General features: G+C 37.0%; 1 protein-coding gene across 2 annotated transcripts in view; it reads right to left on the minus strand.

The window, feature by feature from the left end:
- Positions 1-22,602, minus strand: part of LOC134257544 (uncharacterized) — a 56,675-nt gene extending 34,073 nt beyond the window's left edge. Inside the window, exons 1-4 of one of the 2 annotated variants that reach the window (XM_062740146.1) lie at positions 22,302-22,602; positions 21,937-22,110; positions 21,235-21,732; positions 66-236 (exon numbers count right to left, since the gene is read on the minus strand). In XM_062740146.1, the coding sequence (XP_062596130.1) occupies positions 66-236; positions 21,235-21,732; positions 21,937-22,110; positions 22,302-22,350 (892 nt within the window). In that variant the 5' untranslated portion in view covers positions 22,351-22,602. Of the gene's footprint in view, positions 1-65; positions 237-21,234; positions 21,733-21,936; positions 22,111-22,301 lie in introns of those variants that run through there. The other variant, XM_062740147.1, reaches the window with a different exon arrangement.
- Between the last annotated feature and the right edge of the window lie 669 nt (positions 22,603-23,271).

The raw sequence follows: 23,271 nt of genomic DNA on the forward strand, positions 1-23,271 counted from the left end.
TTTGTTAAATTTTCACTTCACAATTGAAAATTATTTAAGGTATCAACTTTAATAAATAAAGGTACCGTTTGGTTTTTCTGTATTTTCATTGACAAAAAATGCCCCAAGCAAGCTGTTTAAGCTTAGTTCACATAAGGAGAGTTGCTCTCGTTCCATTCCTGTGCATGTTTCGACGTATTTGCAGAATCTCTCTCTTGTAGGATAATCATGGTGAAAAATATCGACGGGTATGCAGACTGAAATGTAAAAAAAAAGTTATATAAAGAAAAGAAGAAACTATTGAATAACCTAGCTTGACTCCTTAAATAAATTGTCTCAGTCCCATAGGAAACATTTTCAGTTTGGATGGAGTATAAGCAAAATTCTTTGACAAGCAAAAAATGAAAGTCAGAAATCGTAATTATTTAGGGAGCACACCCATAACGTAATTTTTTTTTATCAACAGTACACTATATATTGGCAAGCAAATTTATTTTGGGACGGTCTCCAGCTCCCATCTCTTTTCCTACGACCAAGACATATCTAAATCACCAATATACTGAAAAAAAATCGCTTCATATCAGGTATGCTTTTATTTTTCGAGCCAAAAGATAATAACATTGTATTAAACTGAAGTGTTTTATACTTGAATATAAGAAAAAACTAAGATTATCAATCCATATCTGAAAAAACGAAAGGGGAAAACTGCAACGGATCGGTTCGCAAAATTCTAATCCGGATTCCATGAACAGTAGATTGTTGACCTATCAATTGAGGTAGTGTCGTTGAACTTTTTTTTCCAGAAAGCAGTATTCCTCCTTAATTATTTCTATCCAATACAACAGTATACATTCTTCTCTGATATGTATTTTCTACCTGTTTATTCCAGTGCAAGACATATGTTAAATTATATGTAAGAAAAGAGAGAAAATTGATAGTTCGCACATATGGTGTAAAGCAAATGAGCATACATGAAAGACTGCAATAGAATCTTAATATAAAAAAAAAATTGGTTCCAAATCCTCCTATGAATAATTAATTAAAATTTTAAGAAACAATTATTTAGTACTGTGTCGTCTGCAGAACCGACACTTAGGAATAACGTTACCTGGCGTCTGAATATTTTTTTTGGTAGTCAAGTCTATTGTTGGTGAATGTCAAAATGATTTTCTGTACATTCTTTCATACTGCAGCTTTTAGTACACATTTGTAATACCGAGTGGGCTGAATTTCAGTGTGGAGTTCCTTATGTCCTTTACTGTCTTTAAAACCACATGGGATATATTTTTTTAACCTCGTTTGTCATACTCAGCATGAATAAACCCTGTTATTGAGGGATTGACTCCACAACATAACTAGAAAAATATTCATTGGACATGAATGCCCTGGCGAGTGTAGATATATGTATATAAGTAATGCAACATGAAAATTTGTATAAGATTATGGCATTTGATGAGAATATCTTGAAAAGTTTCTCTAAAATGGAATTTGAAATCTAAAAAAAGTGTTTAGAGATGACAAATTCTCACCAACGTTATGTATTAGTGCATAAGCTTATACAAAGATATCTTGAATGGTTTCTTTAAAACTAAACAAGAGATAAAAGGAAATGGACGTCAAAGCCATAGAAAAGTGCAAGGTTAAACGTTTTGGTGCATTTGAATAGCTCCCACTAACACGAACATATCAACATAATTATTAAGTTTGATAAAAAAAATATCTTGAATGATTTGAATAAGTATAAGCTAAAAATGAATTCAAGAAATGTGATATCAAGGCCAAAGGAAAGGTCAAGGTCAAAATTTAAAGTTTGATAAAAGTATGATTTTTTTAAAATGAGCTAAACACTAATTTAATAAATGTAAGGTCAGAGTCAAGACAAAGGACAAGGTAATAAATGTTAATGCAGTTGGATAGCTGACTTCAGTATGTTTCAGCATATGAAGTCTGATAACGCTATCCTGAATTGTTTATTGAAAACTGAGCTAAACAACTAATTTGAATAAAGTGAGGCTATAGTCAAATAGGAAAGGTTAAGGTAAAAAAAATGTTGATACAAATGATTAGCTAACATTAGTGTTTATGAGGCTATAGTCAAATAGGAAAGGTTAAGGTAAAAAAAAATGTTGATACAAATGATTAGCTATCATTAGTGTTTATCAGCATATTAAGTTTGACTGTCCTAAAAGGTACCCGGTATCTTAACAAAAACTGAGCTAAACACTAATTTAAAAAATATTAATGTCAACATCATAGGAAAAATTAGGATAAAAAATGTTGATGCAGTTAACATCCCTCATCAGTATGTATCAGCATATTAAGTTTGATAAAATATCATAAATGGTTTCCTTAAAAATGAGCTCGACACTAATTAAAGTGAAGTCAAGGTCAAAGGCATTTAAGAAAAGTGAAGTCAAGGTCAAAGGCAAGGTCAAGATAAAAACTCTGCTGATGCAATTGAACAGCTCACTTCAATTTATTACATACTTAGTAATAAATACAGGATTTTTGCATATGTGATATGCATGACATCACAATAGCCGTATCACTGCAGGGCTGATATGGATTTGCGGGGCTGATATGGATGAATATCACACCCCTAGAAAATTAAACCTAAAAAAAAAGCAGTACTTGTGGTCATACACATATTTTGGGGATTACTTATTCTCTTAATTAATTGACAAATGATAGATTATTTTCAAATTACGGGTCCGGCACATTTGAGATAGAAGCACATGTAGAAACAAGCCCAAACCGAATGAAACAATAGACCGTGTACATGTAAGAAGTCCGTGTATGATTACATATATTTACTTATTTTCGTCTCAGCTTATGTGTACTGTATTTTATAACTAAGTATGTAATAAACATAATAAAACATACCCTTTTCCACATCACATCCTTATCAGCCCTCGGGCCTTTGGCCCTCTGGCTGATATTGGTGTCTCGGGTTGATACAGGATGTGATATGGAAAAGAGTATGTATTATTCTCTATATATCTCAACATATGAAGTTTAAATACATTATCTTGAACGGATTCTTTGAAGCTGAGATAAACGCTTATTTTAGAAAAGTGAGGTCAAGGTCAAAGTCAAGGTCAAGGTCCAAATCTGTTGCTGCAGTTGAATTACTCTCATCAATATCTATCAGAATATCAGTTTGATAGAAAGCTTTGAACTCAGCTAAACGTAAATCAAGTTTGACAAAAGAGAGAAGGATGGAAAACGGACATGACAAACTCTATTATATGCCCCGGCCATATTCATGAAGGAGCATAAAAATAACCCCCAAAACTGGAAAATAAGCATAAAGAACCCTACAGTATCTCTTGTAAGAACAGTGTCTGTCCGTCCGTCTCTCATACCCGATACCATGATAATTATAAGAGGTATAGATTTGATACATGTATTTTGCACATACATGTATATTCATTGGCACTATGATCTTTGTAAATTACCATGGTCATTGACCTAGTAATCCTTGACCTTTACCTTTAATCTACTTTTCAGAGTAGTACATGATGCCGAAATAAAAGATATTTTTTTTTTATGTTTAAGAGGTAATTATACGCTAAATAGAATATACACTGTAATAAAACATGAAAAATACCAGCGTTATAATCCACTTTTTAACGTTTATCTAACTTGCAAAAAATATGAAAATTCAGATAAATTCATTTAGATATATATCAGATGTATAAAAATAAAAAAAGAAATCATTCAAACATATTAATTTTGAAAATTGACTAAAAGGCAGAACAATACTATCGTTCGCAATTCTTTGTCAATCGATATCCCAACCCTCAACGCTAAATTGAGTTACGAAATTGTTTTTCATTTTATTAGCATAGGTAATCAGAAATTATACAGCTCACCTCAACGAGTATTGTCAAAGTCCCAAAGAATAAGAAAAGGGAAGTTTTAAGAAGTTATAAAATAACTGTGGAATCCATGAAGTAGAAGAGATTTAAAAAGATGATGATTTCTTTAAAATTGATCTTCAAAAGCCTTTGGTTCTAGATGTTATATTTATTACAAGCTAAATCAGGAGCAGATAACTATGTAATTCTATGAATATTTTCTGTTACAGGGTTGACACTACTAGAGTGGAATATATATATACTCTTCAAAAAAAGAAACGCATGGTAGAATTTTAGTGACACGCTAAACATAAAGACTATTTAGTAAAATGATTTACTGATAATACAGAAATGTGTTTAACAACAGGAATACTATCTAAATGTCATAATTACTCAAGAATTTTAAAATCATAGTCATTTAAGGTCATTAAAGATCAATATCTGGTATGCCCCTCGCAGATACAAATGATAGCCACAAACGGCATCAAATGGAAGCAAATATGTGAAATAAAAACTGTATAGGAATACTCTCCCACTCCAAATGTAGAGCTTTGGTCAGCTGTCGTAGAGTTTGGGAATACAATTGTCTTTGGCGAATCATGTCAATCCATTTTTGGGAGTTGAACTATGTTCAATCTCCAATGGTCATCACGTATTTAACATGCGCAGTAATTTGTGTTGATTATATAGAGCCGAAAACGAGGCTACTGTGTCGGCTGATTTACTCCGATGATATTCAATAGAAAACATGCATAAACATCCGCCACAAATAGTTCATGTAATTTTCTCCTGAATTGATCTAATTTTCATATTTTGAAATGTAAGTAAATGTAAAAATGATAAAGTAATCTTATTTTGAATATTAGATTTCGTTCAAAGTAAAACTAAATTATAAAGAACCGCAAAAGTTTTTCGTAATGGAACTCATTTTTTGTGTGGCGTCATACACTGAAAAAGATACGATCGACAACTCTGCATACTAACGGCAAGCGGTAAATCTAGTCGTCCGGACGCCCGATGGTCCCGGATTTTTAGCAATTTTTTTTTACCGGTGCACAGAATTTATTCAAGCTTTTCATGAACATTTCCTTGGTTTAAATGAGTTCATTAATGCATAAAAACTTTAGGAAACATGCGTATTTATTACTAAATCAGCAGTATCACCTGCCAAAAGCGGTAAATCTTGTACTCTGTTATAAATGTTAAAACCAAAAAACGGACACTGATGTTTTCGTAAAATCATTTCGTAGAAACATCAAAATGAAGTTTTTTTTTTTTAATAAAAGGAAAACCTCATTTACATACCAGATAACTCGTATGCACACAAACTCTCACATATACCACTGTTTTTATATTTGTCGTTAAATATTTGTTGTAAACTTGGTATTGCTTTTTTCTTCACATAATTAAAAAAAAATAAGTTCTGACGTACTCCATGTACAATTTTGACTTTGTGTAATGGAAATACATTTATATTCACAGAGAAGTTTTATATAACAAACCTGTTAGCTCTTTAAAGGATGCTGTGTTAAAATCCACATTTTATCAACATTGATATTATTCCTGCGAAACTGGAATTTTCATAACACATGGTTAAAGGTGCCAAGGAAAATATCTTACAAATTTGAAGACTGTGAGCAGTGAATTATATAAATGATCAACCGCCTCTAATATGAATATAATGGCAGTGTCCATGTGGGGAAACCCAAAATATGTATAGGATGGAAAAGTAATAGAAGGTGCACAACGGCAATATATAATAAAGATTCTATGAAAATTTCGTTCGGTAGTGTAAGAGGAGTTGCGGATAAGAGATGGGTATGCCTAAAGCGTAACAAACAGATAGACGGAAATCCAAATTAATAGATACCCTCCTGCTTTTCAAGCAGGGGTATAAAAAAGGACTAATGTAGGCAGGCAACAATATGGCCCCTGCATTTTTTTGCTATTCCATGTCTCTGAATTCTCAAGATTCTTGCAACTCAAAAAATCTGAAACAGTTGTCTGTATTTGAAATAATAATATTGTTCATTCACTTAACTTCCCGATCAAAGATTTTATTTAACACCACGTTCAACTCCCATGAGTGCTTTCAGTACTTTGATTTCCTATGCCACTTAATTTGGCTTAAATGGGGCGATAAGGATAACTGCGGCAGAAACAGGTTGCTACTGCTTTACAAGAATGGGAGTGTCAAACGAACCGTATGAGGCTGTGTATTGTGAGATTGTAATGTTGCTCTAGGATGCTGCAAGATTGTGAAACGGAAAGCTGTTTCCTATACTTTTATTATAGCGAAAGTTATCGCCCTTGTTATTATTAATTACTAATTATATACATCGAAAATAAATACTTAATTAGTGTTGAGTTCCAATTAAACTTATCAATAATAATCATTGTATGTTTCTTTAGTTGGACTGATAAGATTTGTTGATTGGAAGCTTGATAAGTGTTTTAATTAGTTTGTAAATAAATAATCACTTAGTATTATTTATGGTGTTAGGATATATAGGGTTTTTACTGCCAATCATTCAGAATGAGGTTCTAGAGGTAAAACTCGACAAATCTTGTTGGTACTTTTAAGTGTGCGGATTTCCCTGCTTATATTGTACTGTGATAAGTGATAAGTGTGCGGTCATCCCTGCTTATTGCATGACAGAGTGTGTGGTCATCCCTGCTCTGTAATTGGCATCTCTTAGCAGCAAGTGTGAGGACATCTCTGCTTGTTGCTGCGCAAGATCAGGTGTGTGGACATCCCTGCCTGCAACTTGTGGTAGAGCATTGGTGTGCGGACAGCCCTGCCAGTGTCTCTAGACTAGAACCGTATTAGTGTCAAGTGTGTGGTCATCCCTGCTTGTCACTGCGCAAGGGCAAGTGTGCGGTCAACCCTGCTTGTCTCTTGTGGAAGTGCGCTGGTGTGTGGACTTCCCTGCCAGTGTCACTTGTTCGCTACCAGTAAAGACCTTATATAACGCAGTACCAAGTGATTAAGACTGCGCATTGTACATATTTGCAGCATCTCAAGGCTATCCGTTTTTATCACGGGTACGAGCCTGCAGGGGTTCACAGGCAGTGACCTCCCTTGCACGTTACATAAAATTTGGTGGCAGCGATGGGATACCTTGAGATAGCTGCGCGATGGAAGACGTAGACAAAGAATTATCTCTGATAGAAGAGAAGCTTGCGGAGCTGAAGGAGGAAAGTATCAGGAATAGAAGTTCCAAGTTGTCGACTCCAGTGACCCCGCGTGTAAAAGACAAAGTAAGAGACTCGGGTGTTGGCGAATCTCGCATCTCCGGAGAATTGCGGCAGACAGAAGAAAAGTCATTAACGCATGAACATGATGGTGCGCTAACCCAGCACGCACCTATCCTTGAAGAAAAGTCTCTAGGACAATCTCTCAGGGACATGTTTAGAGAAACCGGAGCAAGACCCCGCGATTACATTCATTCAGAGTCTCCTACCAGATTCGATAGAGAAGCGGCGCAAAACGACAAACATTGGAGTAGAATCCGTACTGAAGAACTTCACAGAGACGATCAAAACGATTCTATTCTCCCTGGAATAACGAGAAGGAAGTCCAGAGTTAGATTTGCAAGTCCTCATAGCGGAGACGACGCGCTAGCAGAGTTTCCAGCGCAAAGACAAATGATAAAGCCAGCAACGTATGATGGCAGTGGTCCATGGTTGGATTATCATGCGCATTTCGAGGCATGTGCAGAAATAAGTGGATGAAGATATCATCAAAAGGGATTGTATCTAGCAGTTTCTCTTCGGGGAAGTGCGCAAGGAGTGTTAGGTAACATGCCAAAGGGGACAAAGCCCGATTATCAAACACTTGTTAAAGCCCTGGAAGATAGATTTGCACCCCCGATTCAAACGGAGTTATACAGGGTGCAGATGCGAGAGCGGCGCCAAAGAGCTGGAGAATCTCTTCCGGAGTTAGGACAGGCCATTCGCAGACTTGCCAACTTAGCCTACCCCACTGCATCAGCTGAGATTCGGGAAACGCTCTCGAAAGACCAATTTGTGGACGCGTTGGTCGACTCGGAAATGCGCATCCGCATAAAGCAGGCGCGTCCTAAACATCTTAATGAAGCTATACAATTGGCTGTCGAATTAGAAGCTTACAACAGAGCTGAGAAAAAGAATTATGTGCGCCCAACTACCGTTGAATCCGCGGAAGGAAGAACTGTCTCAATGCTTGAGGAATTAAGCGCAAAGTTTGAATCTATGCAGAGAGAACTCAGAAAAATGAAGGCAGAGCGCAATGAAAATTCACAGCAATCCCGACCATGGACTGCAAACCAAGCATTGGGGACAGAGAAAAGATGTTCCTTTTGCCGTAAGCCGGGACATTTACGCAAGGATTGCAGAGCATTTCAGGCGCAAAGGAAAGCTAAACCTCCATTTACGTCCTTTACTAGAGACCGCCCAGAAAGTGATGGTGCAAAGGCAAAAGACGCCAAGCCTTCCAGCAGAAGTGTCAAAACCGGTGAGAAAGCTTCCATAGGGGCAAGTCCAGTCGGAATGGACGCTGGCCTGTTCATTGAAATGGATGTCTGTGGCGTAAAGGCGAAGCTATTGGTAGACACAGGTGCAACAGTCAGCCTAATATCTACAGAACTAATGAGTAGGATTCCAGAAGAGGACCGACCTAGGCTTGAATCTTTCAGTCGTGATATACTGGATGCTGGTGGCAACTGTCTCCAGATAAGCGGTAAGGGAACCTTTCCAACACAGATAAGGGGGTTCTCTTGCGAACTGGATGCTGTCGTTGCAGACCTGAGCAATGATGGAATTATGGGCCTTGATTTTCTGGAAGAAAATGAATGCACAATTGATGTGGCAAAGAAGAAAATGTGCATTAAGGGAAGAGGATACAACCTTATAAAAGAAGGAAGTTATTGGTGCTATCGCATAGTAGCACTGAATACTGTGACACTTCCAACAAATCAAGAGGTTATCATAAAGGGGAGAGTGTGTGCGCCGGAAAGCAAAAGCATTTCAATGGTTCATGGTTTGGTGGAACCAAATGAAAAGTTCGTGTCGACAGGTACTCTTGTAGGGAGGACCTTAGTCAGAGCAGATAGTACCAATTCGAATGCTGAACATGGGACCAGAAAGTCAAACCATTTACAGTGGCACTCACATTGCGGAAATGTCATCCGTCTGCGCCGTACAAGCTGAGAGGAATACAAAGAATAACTCTGCGTTGCATGAAAAACTTGAAGATCTATTGAAGCGCAGTAGTGCCGATCTGACAGAGGACCAGATATCCAAAGTGAGAAACTTTTTGCGTCAATACTCCCATGCGTTTGCACTCAGTAGCTCTGACTTGGGTACCACAAACGTGGTTGAGCATGGGATAGATGTTGGCAACGCTCACCCCATAAAGGAACCTTTGTGACGTGTCCCTTTCCATGCTGCCGAAGAAATAGACAAGCATGTTAATGATATGCTGGAAGACGGAGTTATAGAACGCTCCTCTAGCCCCTGGGCAGCAGGTGTTGTCTTAGTACGAAAGAAGGATGGCAGTACTCGCTTCTGTGTTGACTACCGGAAATTGAATGGACTGACCATAAAAGACGCCTACCCATTGCCACGAATTGATGATTCGCTGGACAGCCTTTCCGGTAATGCGTGGTTTACAACACTGGACTTATGTTCGGGATACTGGCAGGTATCAGTGAAAGAGGAAGACCGACCAAAGACAGCATTTGTTACGCGCAAAGGCCTTTTCCAGTTCCGTAAGATGCCATTCGGACTCAGCTGCGCGCCGGCCACCTTCCAAAGGTTAATGGAGACCGTCATGGCTGGTCTTCAATGGGAAATTTGCCTGATTTATCTGGATGATGTGATTGTTGTAGGGCGAACATTCGAAGATATGATTGAAAACTTGGCAAAAGTTTTTGATCGTATTGTAGATGCCGGACTCAAATTGAAACCGAACAAATGTATGCTCTTTTCGCGCAGAGTACTTTACTTGGGCCATGTAATCACGGAAGATGGAATCGCCACTGATCCCGAGAAAGTAGAAGCTATTAGAAATTGGCCAGAGCCCTGTAATGTATCTGAGGTGCGCTCGTTCCTAGGTATCTGCGGGTACTATAGGAGATTTATAGAGAAGTTTGCCGAAAAAGCAAAACCCTTAACCAAACTGACGGAAAAGGGAAATGCTCTAGTCTGGACACAAGAGTGCCAAGATGCTTTCAACAGCCTTAAAACACATCTGTCTAATGCGCCAATATTAGCCATGCCCGATTTTACGCAGCCTTTTATCCTGGACACAGACGCCAGTAATTTCGCTATAGGAGCTGTTCTGTCCCAGTGCATAGATGGAAAAGAACGTCCTATTGCATACGCCAGCCGAACTTTGACTAAAGCGGAGAGACAGTATTGTGTCACGAGGAAGGAGCTTCTCGCAGTTGTGCACTTCTGTAAATACTTCAAACACAACCTTTATGGTAAAAGATTTACAGTGCGCACTGATCATGGCTCCTTGCGCTGGCTATTGAACTTCAAAAGTCCAGAGGGACAGATTGCGCGCTGGCTAGAGACTCTGAGTGTGTTTGACATGAAGATCGAGCATCGTCCGGGTACTCAACATCGGAACGCAGATGCGTTGAGCCGCATTCCCTGCAAGCAATGTGGGTTTACGGTAGACTGGGAGAAACAAAGCTCTAATGATGTTGTTGCGCACGTTATCCAGGATGACCTAGGATCTTTACGCAGCTTACAAGATGCTGATGCACAGATTAAGGAGGTGAAAGATTGGGTACTAGCCAGCAAACGACCAGAGTTCTCAGAGATAAGTGGTGAGGGCAGAGTACTGAAATCTTTGTGGTCGCAGTTTAATTCGTTGGAGATATCGGATGGTATTCTTTACCGAAGATGGGAAAGTCCTGAGAAGTCGAAGAAACTACAAGCCATACTCCCGATGTCTGAGAGACGAACAACACTTGCGATGAGCCACGACAACAAGTCCTCAGGGCACCTTGGGGTGCGGAAGACCCTTGGGAAGATAAGACAACGATACTATTGGCCAGGGCTCCAGGAGGATGTGAGGGCATACATTGCGGGATGTGATAAGTGTAGCCGAAGTAAAGCTCCACTGAGAAGCAAGAGAGCGCCAATGAAGATTACAATCTCTGGTGCTCCAATGGAGCGCATTGCCACCGACATCCTCGGCGAATTACCGGTGACAGAGAGGGGCAACAAATACATCTTGGTTGTCGCAGATTACTTCTCTAAATGGACGGAGTGTTTCCCCATGCGCAACATGGAGGCAGCGACTGTTGCGCGCATCATCGTGGAACAAGTGATCACACGCTTTGGTGTCCCATATACCATCCACTCAGACCAGGGGACCCAGTATGAAAGCCAGTTGTTCTCCGATATGCGCAAACTTCTTGGTGTAAAGAAAACGCGAACCACACCATACCATCCTCAGTCAGATGGTATGGTTGAGAGATTTAACAAGACGCTCGCCAGTATGCTGCGCTCGTATGTTGACGAACATCATCGAGACTGGGACGCGCATTTACCATACTTGATGATGGCGTACCGCTCCGCTGAGCATGAAACCACTGGTTGTACCCCTAACTCATTAATGCTAGGTCGAGAAGTGGCAACCCCTTTAGACATCATGTATCAGATGCCAAGCGACGCAGACCAGGTACCTCAAAACAAATGGGCGTGGGAGTTGAAAGACAAACTCCAGGAAGCTCATAATGCAGTTCGAGCGCATGTACAAGGCGAAATGCGCAGACAAAAGAGGTACCATGATGCCAAACTGAATTGGGAAAAGTTTGATGAAGTAGACAAGGTTTATGTGTTTTTCCCAACACGAAAAGTTGGTACTTCGTCAAAGCTGACCAGCTAATGGAGGGGCCCATTTGAGATACTGCGGCAGATCTCTGACCTTCTATACGAAGTAAACTGTGGAAAAGGTGGTAAGAAGCAAGTAATCCACGTGGATAGACTTCGACTGCAAAATCCACAAGTTCTGTACGGGGAGACTGAGGAAGATGCAGACGCAGCTAGTACAGAGGTGGTACTGGGGGCGAGAGACGAAAACCAGGAGGATGAAAGCAAATGTCAAGCTGAAGATAACGTTGAGAACAAGCGCAAGCGCCATCCTCCCCGCTGGCACGAAGATTATGTGTTATAAAGCAGTACATTAAAAGCGCCTGAGCAAGCAGGCGAACCTGATTGGTTCTGTTTACCATTGGGTTAAGCAAAATATTGCATTTTGCTTTGCGCAATGGTAAATGTAGCATTGCTATTGCTATTCTGTTGAGTAGAATATTCATATTTTATTTTACAGAATGGTGAATGCAATGACGATTTATATTTGTTTGTAAATAGCGTTTGGCAGATTTTTTTTATTACATTAATGTGTTTTTCTTATGCGAGGACGCATAAAGCTGGGGTGGGGGTGATGAAACGGAAAGCTGTTTCCTATACTTTTATTATAGCGAAAGTTATCGCCCTTGTTATTATTAATTACTAATTATATACATCGAAAATAAATACTTAATTAGTGTTGAGTTCCAATTAAACTTATCAATAATAATCATTGTATGTTTCTTTAGTTGGACTGATAAGATTTGTTGATTGGAAGCTTGATAAGTGTTTTAATTAGTTTGTAAATAAATAATCACTTAGTATTATTTATGGTGTTAGGATATATAGGGTTTTTACTGCCAATCATTCAGAATGAGGTTCTAGAGGTAAAACTCGACAAATCTTGTTGGTACTTTTAAGTGTGCGGACTTCCCTGCTTATATTGTACTGTGATAAGTGATAAGTGTGCGGTCATCCCTGCTTATTGCATGACAGAGTGTGTGGTCATCCCTGCTCTGTAATTGGCATCTCTTAGCAGCAAGTGTGAGGACATCCCTGCTTGTTGCTGCGCAAGATCAGGTGTGTGGACATCCCTGCCTGCAACTTGTGGTAGAGCATTGGTGTGCGGACAGCCCTGCCAGTGTCTCTCGACTAGAACCGTATTAGTGTCAAGTGTGTGGTCATCCCTGCTTGTCACTGCGCAAGGGCAAGTGTGCGGTCAACCCTGCTTGTCTCTTGTGGAAGTGCGCTGGTGTGTGGACTTCCCTGCCAGTGTCACTTGTTCGCTACCAGTAAAGACCTTATATAACGCAGTACCAAGTGATTAAGACTGCGCATTGTACATATTTGCAGCATCTCAAGGCTATCCGTTTTTATCACGGGTACGAGCCTGCGGGGGTTCACAGGCAGTGACCTCCCTTGCACGTTACAATTGAATAGGCATATATAGGTAGAACATGGTTAGAGAACCTTTTTTTCCATCAAAGTCCTTTGAATTCGAACCAAATCAATCTTACTTTCATATAATACCATTTTCCATATCATTACACTACAACCACCAACTTTTTTAACGTCCTGGAGGCAGTTATATGTCTAACGTTCATTACAAAGCATTAGCACTCTTAAGCTTATAAGAGGCTTTCCGATAAACATTCTGGACTACTAGCTAAACCAAAATGATCAGCGGTGATACTGTGGTCATACTTTACTGATCTGAGATCTTTGAAGTCGATATTTGAGGTGTTGGGGGGGGGGGAAGGTCGGAACAATAGCATGAATAATCCTCTTGCATTAATTCCTGGTCAACTGAAAACGGTCTGGTTAGATTATCTGTGCAGTTCAGGGATAGCTAATGCTTAAGATGACGTCATTGTGTTACATTCGTGCAATTTACGTAATCCTCTGAAGTGATGCTGTGCTGCTGATGTCACACGTAGTCTACCGTATTTTTTGCGAACATTAAGTGTTTGATGTTAATGGTATATGTTTTATATGTTAGATATGGCGCTGTGCGTAACATTAAAACCTCTTACAATTGTAGACTACGGTACTTCTGCTTCCAGTCGCCCATTTTCCTTTTTGTGCTATGCAACATTCAGATGTAGCATTTTTAGAAAGAGTCAATTTTCAGATAAACCAGATTCAAAATATAGAGAATCCCCGCTTTGGATAGCCCCTTTGTACCTTAAGGAATTGCATCAGAAACCGACAAATTAAAAATTGATATCAAATTTTATGAGGGTTTTGCAAAATCAGGACTTTTTGTCTGTGAGACTTGTAGAATAGCTATTAAGTTGATAATTGCATTAAAAAACCAAGCATTTCACTTGAATGCATCATGTCTATCTAAAAAAAAAGGTATGGGTAAACTATTATACATTTTCAGGGCATTGTTCCTACTATATATGCGGGTTTTTTTTTTTTTTTTTTTTTTTTTTTGATGAGTTTAATTCCCATCAGAGAGAGTTTTTCTCTCCCCTTTATCGGGATAAAAATAGCACCCACAACATACTACTTCAGACATAACTGTTCTCCAAAGAAAGACTAAAAGTTTTCCTGAGACAAAGAAAGTGGGCACACTAGATAGGGAGTCGGCAGGAATCATTGACACGAATTCTACCACGATTATTGCCGAGATCAAAGAAATGCCGCGGACATTATTGATTTCTCCAATTAATCACGAACGACATAAAAAAAAATATTAGATCAGAAACACGTATCATACCTGTGCAGTTGAAATGAACATTTGACTAAAGAATGAAATACTTATGTAGACCACATTAATGTATCGTCTTTTGCTATTTAAACACCGTATATTGCAGAAAGTAGCTGATGAATGTACGTTTCTGAAGCCAAGCAGAACTGTTTCTCAAACCTCCCTATGCCAAATTTAACTCCGTGATTTTAATTATAAAGTGGTCAAATAGGAGACTGATTTTGTTATTGTATATTCCAAAAGATTAATCTATATAAGCTTCATGATTTTATTATTGTATATTCCAAAAGATTAATTTATATAAGCTTCAAACAGAATTATAATTAATAGAAGGCTAATTTTAATACAGCGAAAGCACAAATCGTCTGCATTCTATTCACGGGTAAACAAATAATCATACACTCTGGTGCTAAATGGAACAGCGTTATCGCAACATGGTGACCTTAATATGCGTTTCACTAAAGAACCGATCAGTCGTATTTTAGAGCTGCTAGTACATGTAGTATAGAATAGAAATAAAGTCCTTGTAGATAGAGAGATCACAAGCACTTCTTCAGGACCCTGAGGCCTGCAAATCTGACTTTTCGAATTTCGAGACATTATCACCTCATCTGGATCCTGATGACAAAGTATCTCGAAATGTTGTTTGAACTATAAAAGCTTCGGCTAACACCTCGGCTCTTATCTTTCACACAACAATTCTCGACCTCGGAGGGCATTCTGCAACAATCACGAAAACTCGGACTTTATTTCTTAAATAGAACTCTAACACTAAATAATTTTTGTGCTCAATTTTCAAATGCACTTAAAATATTGAATGTAACAGAACGATCGAAGTTGCTAATTTTTTTTTAATTATTTTTAAAAAATATATTCAATATTTTTTCATTACGTGTATCTTTGTAGTTACAAATTCATGTATGTTTATTTCTATTTGGGAACGTTAGCACAATGAATGACAAAATATAAAAATAAAACAATGTAATTTTTTTTACAAAACATACTTTGCAACTTTATTTAAGGAGTAATTTTTAATACCTAATCAAAATTTTAAAGCAAAATGAAATAAAAAATCTAAAAAAAAAAAAAAAATCACTGTATTCGAACCAAAAATGCTGCTTCGATGTGGCTCGAATCCAGCGACAAACGAATGTAGCTACTGGGACACTTTACATAGTAGGTATTTAATCATTATTTAGACCAAAGCCCTATAAAATTGAACTTTGTCAATTTTTGTGTCCGTAAATAAATGGGAAAAGTTTAGATTTTGGTATTTCTGGGTCCCCTCTTCATTTTTCAAACAACTAGAATAAATTTTTTACGGTTACACTGATAACGCATTTAAAATTCATGGAGAGAAGACCAAGAAACAACAAAATTAATGAAAAATGGCTATAAACGAGTCGATTTTTGCATCATTTGATTCGTACGGCTATCTTCAGGTCCATATTCAAATAAAATTAAAAATACTAGTATTCAACCGAATATTTACATTCACCTACATCACAGTCAATGTCTAGGTTTTGAAAAAAAATTGTATAAATCAATAACGTTTTTTAAATTCTTTTTTTGAGCCACTATTCCTGCCGAATCGCCATCTAAAGCCCCCACTTTCATTGTCTTTTGATTACTGTTTCAAGCTTTCAAAGTATATTTTTTGAAGAGGTAGTTTTAGGTGTTGCCATAAAATGAATACTAGTAATTCAAGTCAGTTCTCTTGAAAAAAGAAAATTCTGCATGAATTACACTTGATGATCCATCTTAAATTTACTTATGATTGTAAACGCTTATTTTGATGCAAAATATATACAATATGATATATGATTTTTGAAGTGACACAGCTTCATTCATTCGCCTACGAAAGTCCACACTGTGAGTGAAATTGTTATACTTTGTTGTACATACTGTGTTGTCAAAAAGTTTATAGCTTGTTAAGCAATTATATTCCTCATAAATCATGATAACAAGAAAAAACTGAGATGATATTAATCTAATAATCCAGTGTTACATTTATGCAATTTTGATCGAATAGGGCTTGCAGTTACTTGAGAATAGAATTATCCAAAATCTTCAACGTTGTCACTATTCTAAAAAATGTAATTCAAAATCCAGCATTCGAAGCAAGCCTTAGAGTGTTCATCCATGTACGTTCGTTCAATATGGGGCTTATAATTACTTTCTAATGAATATACTCAGAAAAACTTTAACCTCATTCGGAAAATGAAAGTCAGATCCTCCATTCGAAGCAAGCATGGTACTGTTCATCCTTAGATTATCAATCATCCAAGTTTGGTCAACAAAGGGCTTATAGTTATTTAAGAAAAAAAGGTCTGCTCCAAAAACTTTAACCTGTTCACAGATCTCGATATTGTGGGTCAGATCCAGCATCAGAAGCAAGCCTGGTACTGCTCATTCTTAAATGTATCATCCATGCAAGAATGGTCAACATTGGTCTTATAGTTACTTGGAAATGAGACCTGCTCAAAGAATATTCCCCTGTTCACTCATCCAAAAATGTAGGTCAGATTCAACATCCGAAGCAAGCCTGTTACTTTTCTTCCTTATATAGATGTATCATCCATTCAAGTTTGGTCAACATAGAGCTTATAGTTACTTGGAAATGAGAACTGCACCGAAAACTTTAACCTGCACCAAAAACGTTAACCTGCTCCAAAAACATTAACATGGTCATTCCTTTGCTGAAATTGCAGCATTTGAAACTTTGATTGATACAATGAAATACATTTGAAGCATCTTCCATGCAACTCTGATTAATATACAGCAGAGAAATATTTAAAAAGAAAACTCCTTCAAAACACTTTTACCTGGGACGCCGATGCCGACACCGAGGATATCACATAAGCTCCCCCCAACTGCGTTGAGGTGAGCTAAAATGTGTTTAATCCAACTATCCTCCAAAATGAAACTTAGGTCTGTCTTCACTGCTATTGTCAATTGTTGTCATAGGTTCAGTGCTACCAAGTCTTGACTTGAGGACGCAATCTCTGTGTACTGAGTGTTGATACTATCAGTCAATCTATAACAATTAGTGTTGGCAAATCGGACGATTTTTAGTAACCGGTTACTCGCTTCATCTTCCGATCGAGTATCCGGTTACTCGGATGTTTTTTGGTAAAAGTATCAATATCTATTATTTATCTTAATCTATACTTATCGGTAGTAGTAATGCACAAATAAACTGTATAGAGACGTTATATTTACAATACACACATACGATGTCATCAAAGATTTACGATATTAAAATAAAGAAATTTAATAGGGAATTCGAGACACAAAGACAAATAAATATGTCATCGTCAATCACCATTTTACACTTTCTTTTTCAGCTTCCGAAATATGTCTCAATCATGGAGAATAATTATTTACATACTCCATAGTTAATAGTTAATATGTGGAGTGTCCAGTAAATCGCTGGTTTCCAAATAATATAATTAAGCTTAGGTGATTTAACAGATTTTGAATCAGCTGTTCTTTTATTACAACTCCAAGCTTATTATGTCTACAGTGTCATCCCATTAACTTATCAAATGAGGTAATTAAAACCCAGGCCTTCAAAACATGTACCCCATACAATCAAAGCGATCAATTTTATAAACTGTGAAAACTAATCAAAACAATTCAATCCACTCCAACCATGCATCAAGTCTAACAGTACCTATAAAAATTAGGGAAATGTGTAAGTTAGTATATTTTTTTTTTATTTATAAAACATTCATTTTCTATGCCTTAACCATGTAGAATTCATTTTATCCGAGTAACCGAATAGCAGTTTTACTAACCGATACTCGCAACGTTCGACGGTTAACCGGTTAACCGGGTACTCGTTGCCAACACTAATAACAATCCATTTAGGTTTACCGATTCCGATTGTATTTTCTTAGTATTTTTAAATTCACTTTGTGTGTAAATCATAGTTATGAGCTCTTAAACCTATGACATAAATGCTATTTATCAAATCCTTGCCTCTGAAATTCATAAGACACAAATTAAAGCAACTGTCGAGGGTAATTTTTGCAAAGAAGATCAAATGTCAAGGTCTTGACTGCACGGGACGCTACTATTTTAAATGTTAGCTGGCAAATAGTGCACATGCTAAAATGTAATGACTTACCTACGTCATGTCTAAAATGTGCTGTACATGGGTACAATGAGCTGGGTTTTTTTAAGTAGGTCAAAGGTCAAGCTTAGGGCTCACAAGGTCAATAAACATGGTACATTTCTACAAAAGCCTAAATGCCAAGCAAAATACATATACCATATCCATACCTCTTACAGTTTCCAAGATACAGTTTGTGAAAGACGGACAAACAAACGTGCATAGCTAAACAGACGCCGGGTAAGTTGTGTCACTCCTAGTGTTACTCTGCCCTGCAGGCGGCACAATGATCAATTTTATGCTTCATTTGAAATGTTGGAACAAAATGTTCTTTTATTGTAAGATTCTGTTGCACGCCACTAATAGATTTGTTTACATTTTCAATAAAGCTACAAAGCATACGACACGTGCATGGTTTCCTTTGAGCACTCTATAGTTTACTAATGGTTTAAAATTTTGGGACTTTAAACACTAACTGATTTTGAAGAACTCGTCAACGTGGATAAAATCTAATTATGTCATGGAGTGTGGCAACGCACTTTGAAAAAAATACGCACTTTGAAAAATTTTTTCAAAGTGCGTTAAATTTTGGGACCAGGTTAACGCACTTTGAAAAAATAATTTTTTTTTCAAAGTGCGTTAATATCGACCATATTAACGCACTTTGAAAAAAAAATTCTGCATGGCTTAGTCAATATTCCTACAAATCTTAGGTATGATAAATTATCATTTGAACCTGATTTGATACTTTTTGTCCCCAGCTTGAAAAGAGGAGGTATTAATTTGGGTCTATCTGTCAGTCCGTCCGTCTACATGTAGCTGTCCGTCCATCCGTCTTTCTGTAACGCTTTCGTTTCCACACGATATCTCGCCAACCCTTTGGACATTTGCAATGAAATTTAACATTTATGTAACATAATCCCTGTGGCCTTAGGAAGACCCCCTTTGAATTTGGGGTCAAAAGGTCAACATTCAATGTCGTAAAGAACTACGAACGATAGTATTGTTCTTCCGCCTATCTCTTAGTCAATTCTCAAATGTTAACATATTGGAATGATTCTAAAAAAAATTATAGATATTTATATGAATTTTCATAAAACCTTACTTATTTGGGATACCAAAGAAATAACTCTATAATTTTGGCAAAACTTGTGTTTTTAAACACCTGGAGTTTAACAGAGAGATTATCAGATATGGTATCAAATTAACATCGAAAAGCTGACAGGTACTGTAGATTCCTTAATATAAGCGAGGAATTAATTTCTGCGTAATTTTGCGAGAAGTATCATTCGCGAAAAAAATATTACTCGCTTTTATTTTTCTGGTGCTTAAATCTATGTAAAATCTGTTAATTAACCGTTCATTCGCGAATTATAGTTCTAGCGATTTGACGTTTGAGAGCCAGTTCGCGATAAAAAACACTCGCGAAAAATAAGGAATTTACAGCTAGTAATTAATATTCTGATTTTCCTGAAAATGGACATAAATAGACTTTGAGATTTAAAAGAACAAAATTTCAATTTACTACAGACTTCCTTGTACAGTTCTTATACTGTATTTAGAATGCTCTTTTTTCAAATATCATTGACACTTAAGGTTAAGAGTTATAGAAATAGATATATCTGGGTGGGAATGATAAAGAGTTGAGCTGATAGACCTTAATTCAGCCAGTCTTTTCTTCGTTTTCCGTTTTTTGGTTTTCTTCAATCCATCAGTTTTTAGAAAAAAACACATCAAAGTAAGGGCACTGCAAAGCGGAGCATTCCTTCCCAAAAAAGATCCCAATACAAATTACGTCAATTCCTTACAGAAAAAAACTAACATACACATAAAGTAATAACACACATAATCGCATCACTATATCCCATCATACGTTGCAAGGGAATAATACTGTTGTCTATTTCTAAAATATAAGTCTAATTCCTTTTGTTTCATGAAAATTTTTTCAAAGTGCGTTAAATGTTTACATGGTGTAAAATTATGATGTACAGATTTAACGCACTTTGAAGTTTTCAAAGTGCGTTGATTTGGTCCCAAATTCAACGCACTTTGAAAAAATTTTTCAAAGTGCGTTAACCTGGTCCCAAAACTTAACGCACTTTGAAAAAATTTTTCAAAGTGCGTAATTTTTCAAAGTGCGTTGTAACAATGGAGTTTGTAAGAAATGGTTTATTCATGCATATGGTATATTATTTTTAGGTAATGAAGAGATGCAAATGACATTTTTTTAAGTTATATTGTGTACAAGTGTTCTCTCTTTTGTATCTCTAGGTACTAAGTTTGTTATGACATTCAAAATGTTAGAGGTACATTTTTTATACGCAACAATCTAGAAATCTTAGCCATGGAATAGGGTACACTCCACATCAAGTTACAGTGGCCGATAAAGAAAGGTCATTAAAATAACTTTATAGAACTATGCATTAACTTTATTATATAAGGCTATAATTTATTTATTAATGGGCTTTGGTCCCTTAAGGGCCTTAGCCCCATTACTTTTAAGAAATGAAGAGGTAGTCGCACATTAATCTGTAAAAAAAAATGGACCTACTTTAGTAGAATTTCTGATGTATTAAATACTAGTAGTTGTGTTTCAAGGCTGCACCTATTGCTTAAAAGAAGTCGTGCGTATTGCTTTACACCTATTGCTTTAAGACACATTACATTCTACCAATCTTCATTATCCAGTATATTTACTAGTATTATGAACTCACGTGTTCTAGACATTGCTTTGCTCTCCTCTGTGTACATCTCATGCAGAATTACATTTATCCCAAGTCGTTTTATCAACAGATCATATGGAATGTCTAAACAAACGTTTTTTGTAGCTCCGGAATGCTGGTAAACATTGACATACTCAGAAATCGAGTCCATCGATGACAGTTCGACATATCTCTTTAAATCCTCTTCCATTTTTAAACATTTCAGGATAAAATGACACATTACCTGATGACGCACATCTGATGAAACAAACTCAAAGGTTTTGCTGTCTGTATGTGATATTAACAGCTTATCAGTGTCAACCAGTTCTTGAATAAGCCGCGAATAATTGTCCCTTGTTAATACATGGGAATCACCAAAGTCAGGGAATCTTTCTTGGAATTTTCTAATTCTCTCTTCCCATGTTGTGCTTATACTGATGCTATACTTGTCTGACATCAAGACGGTAAACAGTATGCTCCATTTTTGGGATGTAAGTAAATCGTCAATCACTGTAGTAAAAATGGGTACCGATACATGAAAAAAAAATCTAGAAGGATGGTCTCAACTTTGAGACGTAAATTAAAAAAAAAAATCAGAAATATTCTTCTTTTTTTTTTAACTTAACCGAATTACATTTAATTGAAAAAGTAACTCATTAACTTAACTCATGATTTCAGAAAATATTAAATGATTGAAGAAAACAAAGCACTAACCGTTGCATACTCCTGAGAGGTATGTGTATGCTGAATAAAAATTTGAAAAAGCCTCATCAGATACTCCATTCGCCCAGGCTAGAGAGTCCAAGTTACTCTTTCTGCACTGGTCTTGGATAAAATCCACGAACTGTTTCATTTCGGACAAACTTATAAAATAGTGGTACTTCCTATCTGTAAAAGTGAAAACAGCAAGTCTTTAAAAAAGTTTACAATTAATCAATGTTCTGTTAACAGGCTTGTGGATTAAGCTTTAACCAGATGTATTTAAAATATATTTTCAAGTCTTGTCAGTTCATTTAAAATTATCAGTCTAATAAGCTGTAGTTTGTTTTTTGGTAAATAAGTAAAAAAAAACTGTGTACCATGTAAAAGCTCCAGCTGCTCTGACTGATCTTGCATAATCATTCTCATATATGGTATACGACTGTTGTCTGTCAGTTGTCGTGACTGACTAGTATAGTTAAGATACACATCCGCATACGCTGCAAGAGAGCAGGGAGAGGCAACCTGTGTAAAAAACTCTTTATCTATGTCATTCACGATACATTTCTTTCTGTAGGATCTTGTTACTTGCTGCAGTCGGTCACCTTTTAAATCCAAGAGTCCTTTCAATCGAAGTTCATTTAATGTCTTTGTTAAGTCAATATTTCCCACTGAGGCCTCAGAATCCAAATTATCAGCCAAAAAAAATTCATTTTCATCGTTACACAAAAACAAAGTGTATAGTACAACCAGCTGATCGTTTGTTAAATCGAATAATGGATCTGTGGAAAATATAAGACAAAATTATCTGCATTACAAATCAAAACTAAAACGAATTCACAGCAGAATTAGACTGTATCTTATTATTACTTTTTAGTAATTCCCAGAAAGCATGACTACGTATGTTAAGCCAACGTTGGCGCACAGTTGTTGACTGCGTTGGACCAATGTCGGCAACCTAACGTTGGCCCAGAGCAAATTTGCTCATCGGCCCTACGCTTGCCAAAATGTTGGGCCATAGTTAGCACAAGGTTTGTCCATTTAATTTTAGCATTTGATCAATGTTGGCCCAACAATGACCCAACGTCTACAGTTGTATTGATTGTATCAAGAAAGGCCCAACATTGGCCCAATGTACTGTCTGTCTTGGCCAAACAATGGCCCAACGTTATCCAACATACCATCGGTGGCTAAATGATGAGTCCTTTACTTGTGTTGGCCCATCTTTCTTTTACCGACGGCAATTTTTTCAACGTAGGCCCAACCTATCCTTTATAAATGTAAATAATGATTTCCATTTAAAATCAATCCATCTTGACAACAAATAATTAGCTAAAATTGACAAAGAGG

This window comes from Saccostrea cucullata, unplaced genomic scaffold, assembly GCF_032062105.1.
Source record: "Saccostrea cucullata isolate Sc308-1 unplaced genomic scaffold, CSIRO_AGI_Scuc_v1 ctg1912, whole genome shotgun sequence".
Lineage (NCBI taxonomy): Eukaryota > Metazoa > Mollusca > Bivalvia > Ostreida > Ostreidae > Saccostrea > Saccostrea cuccullata.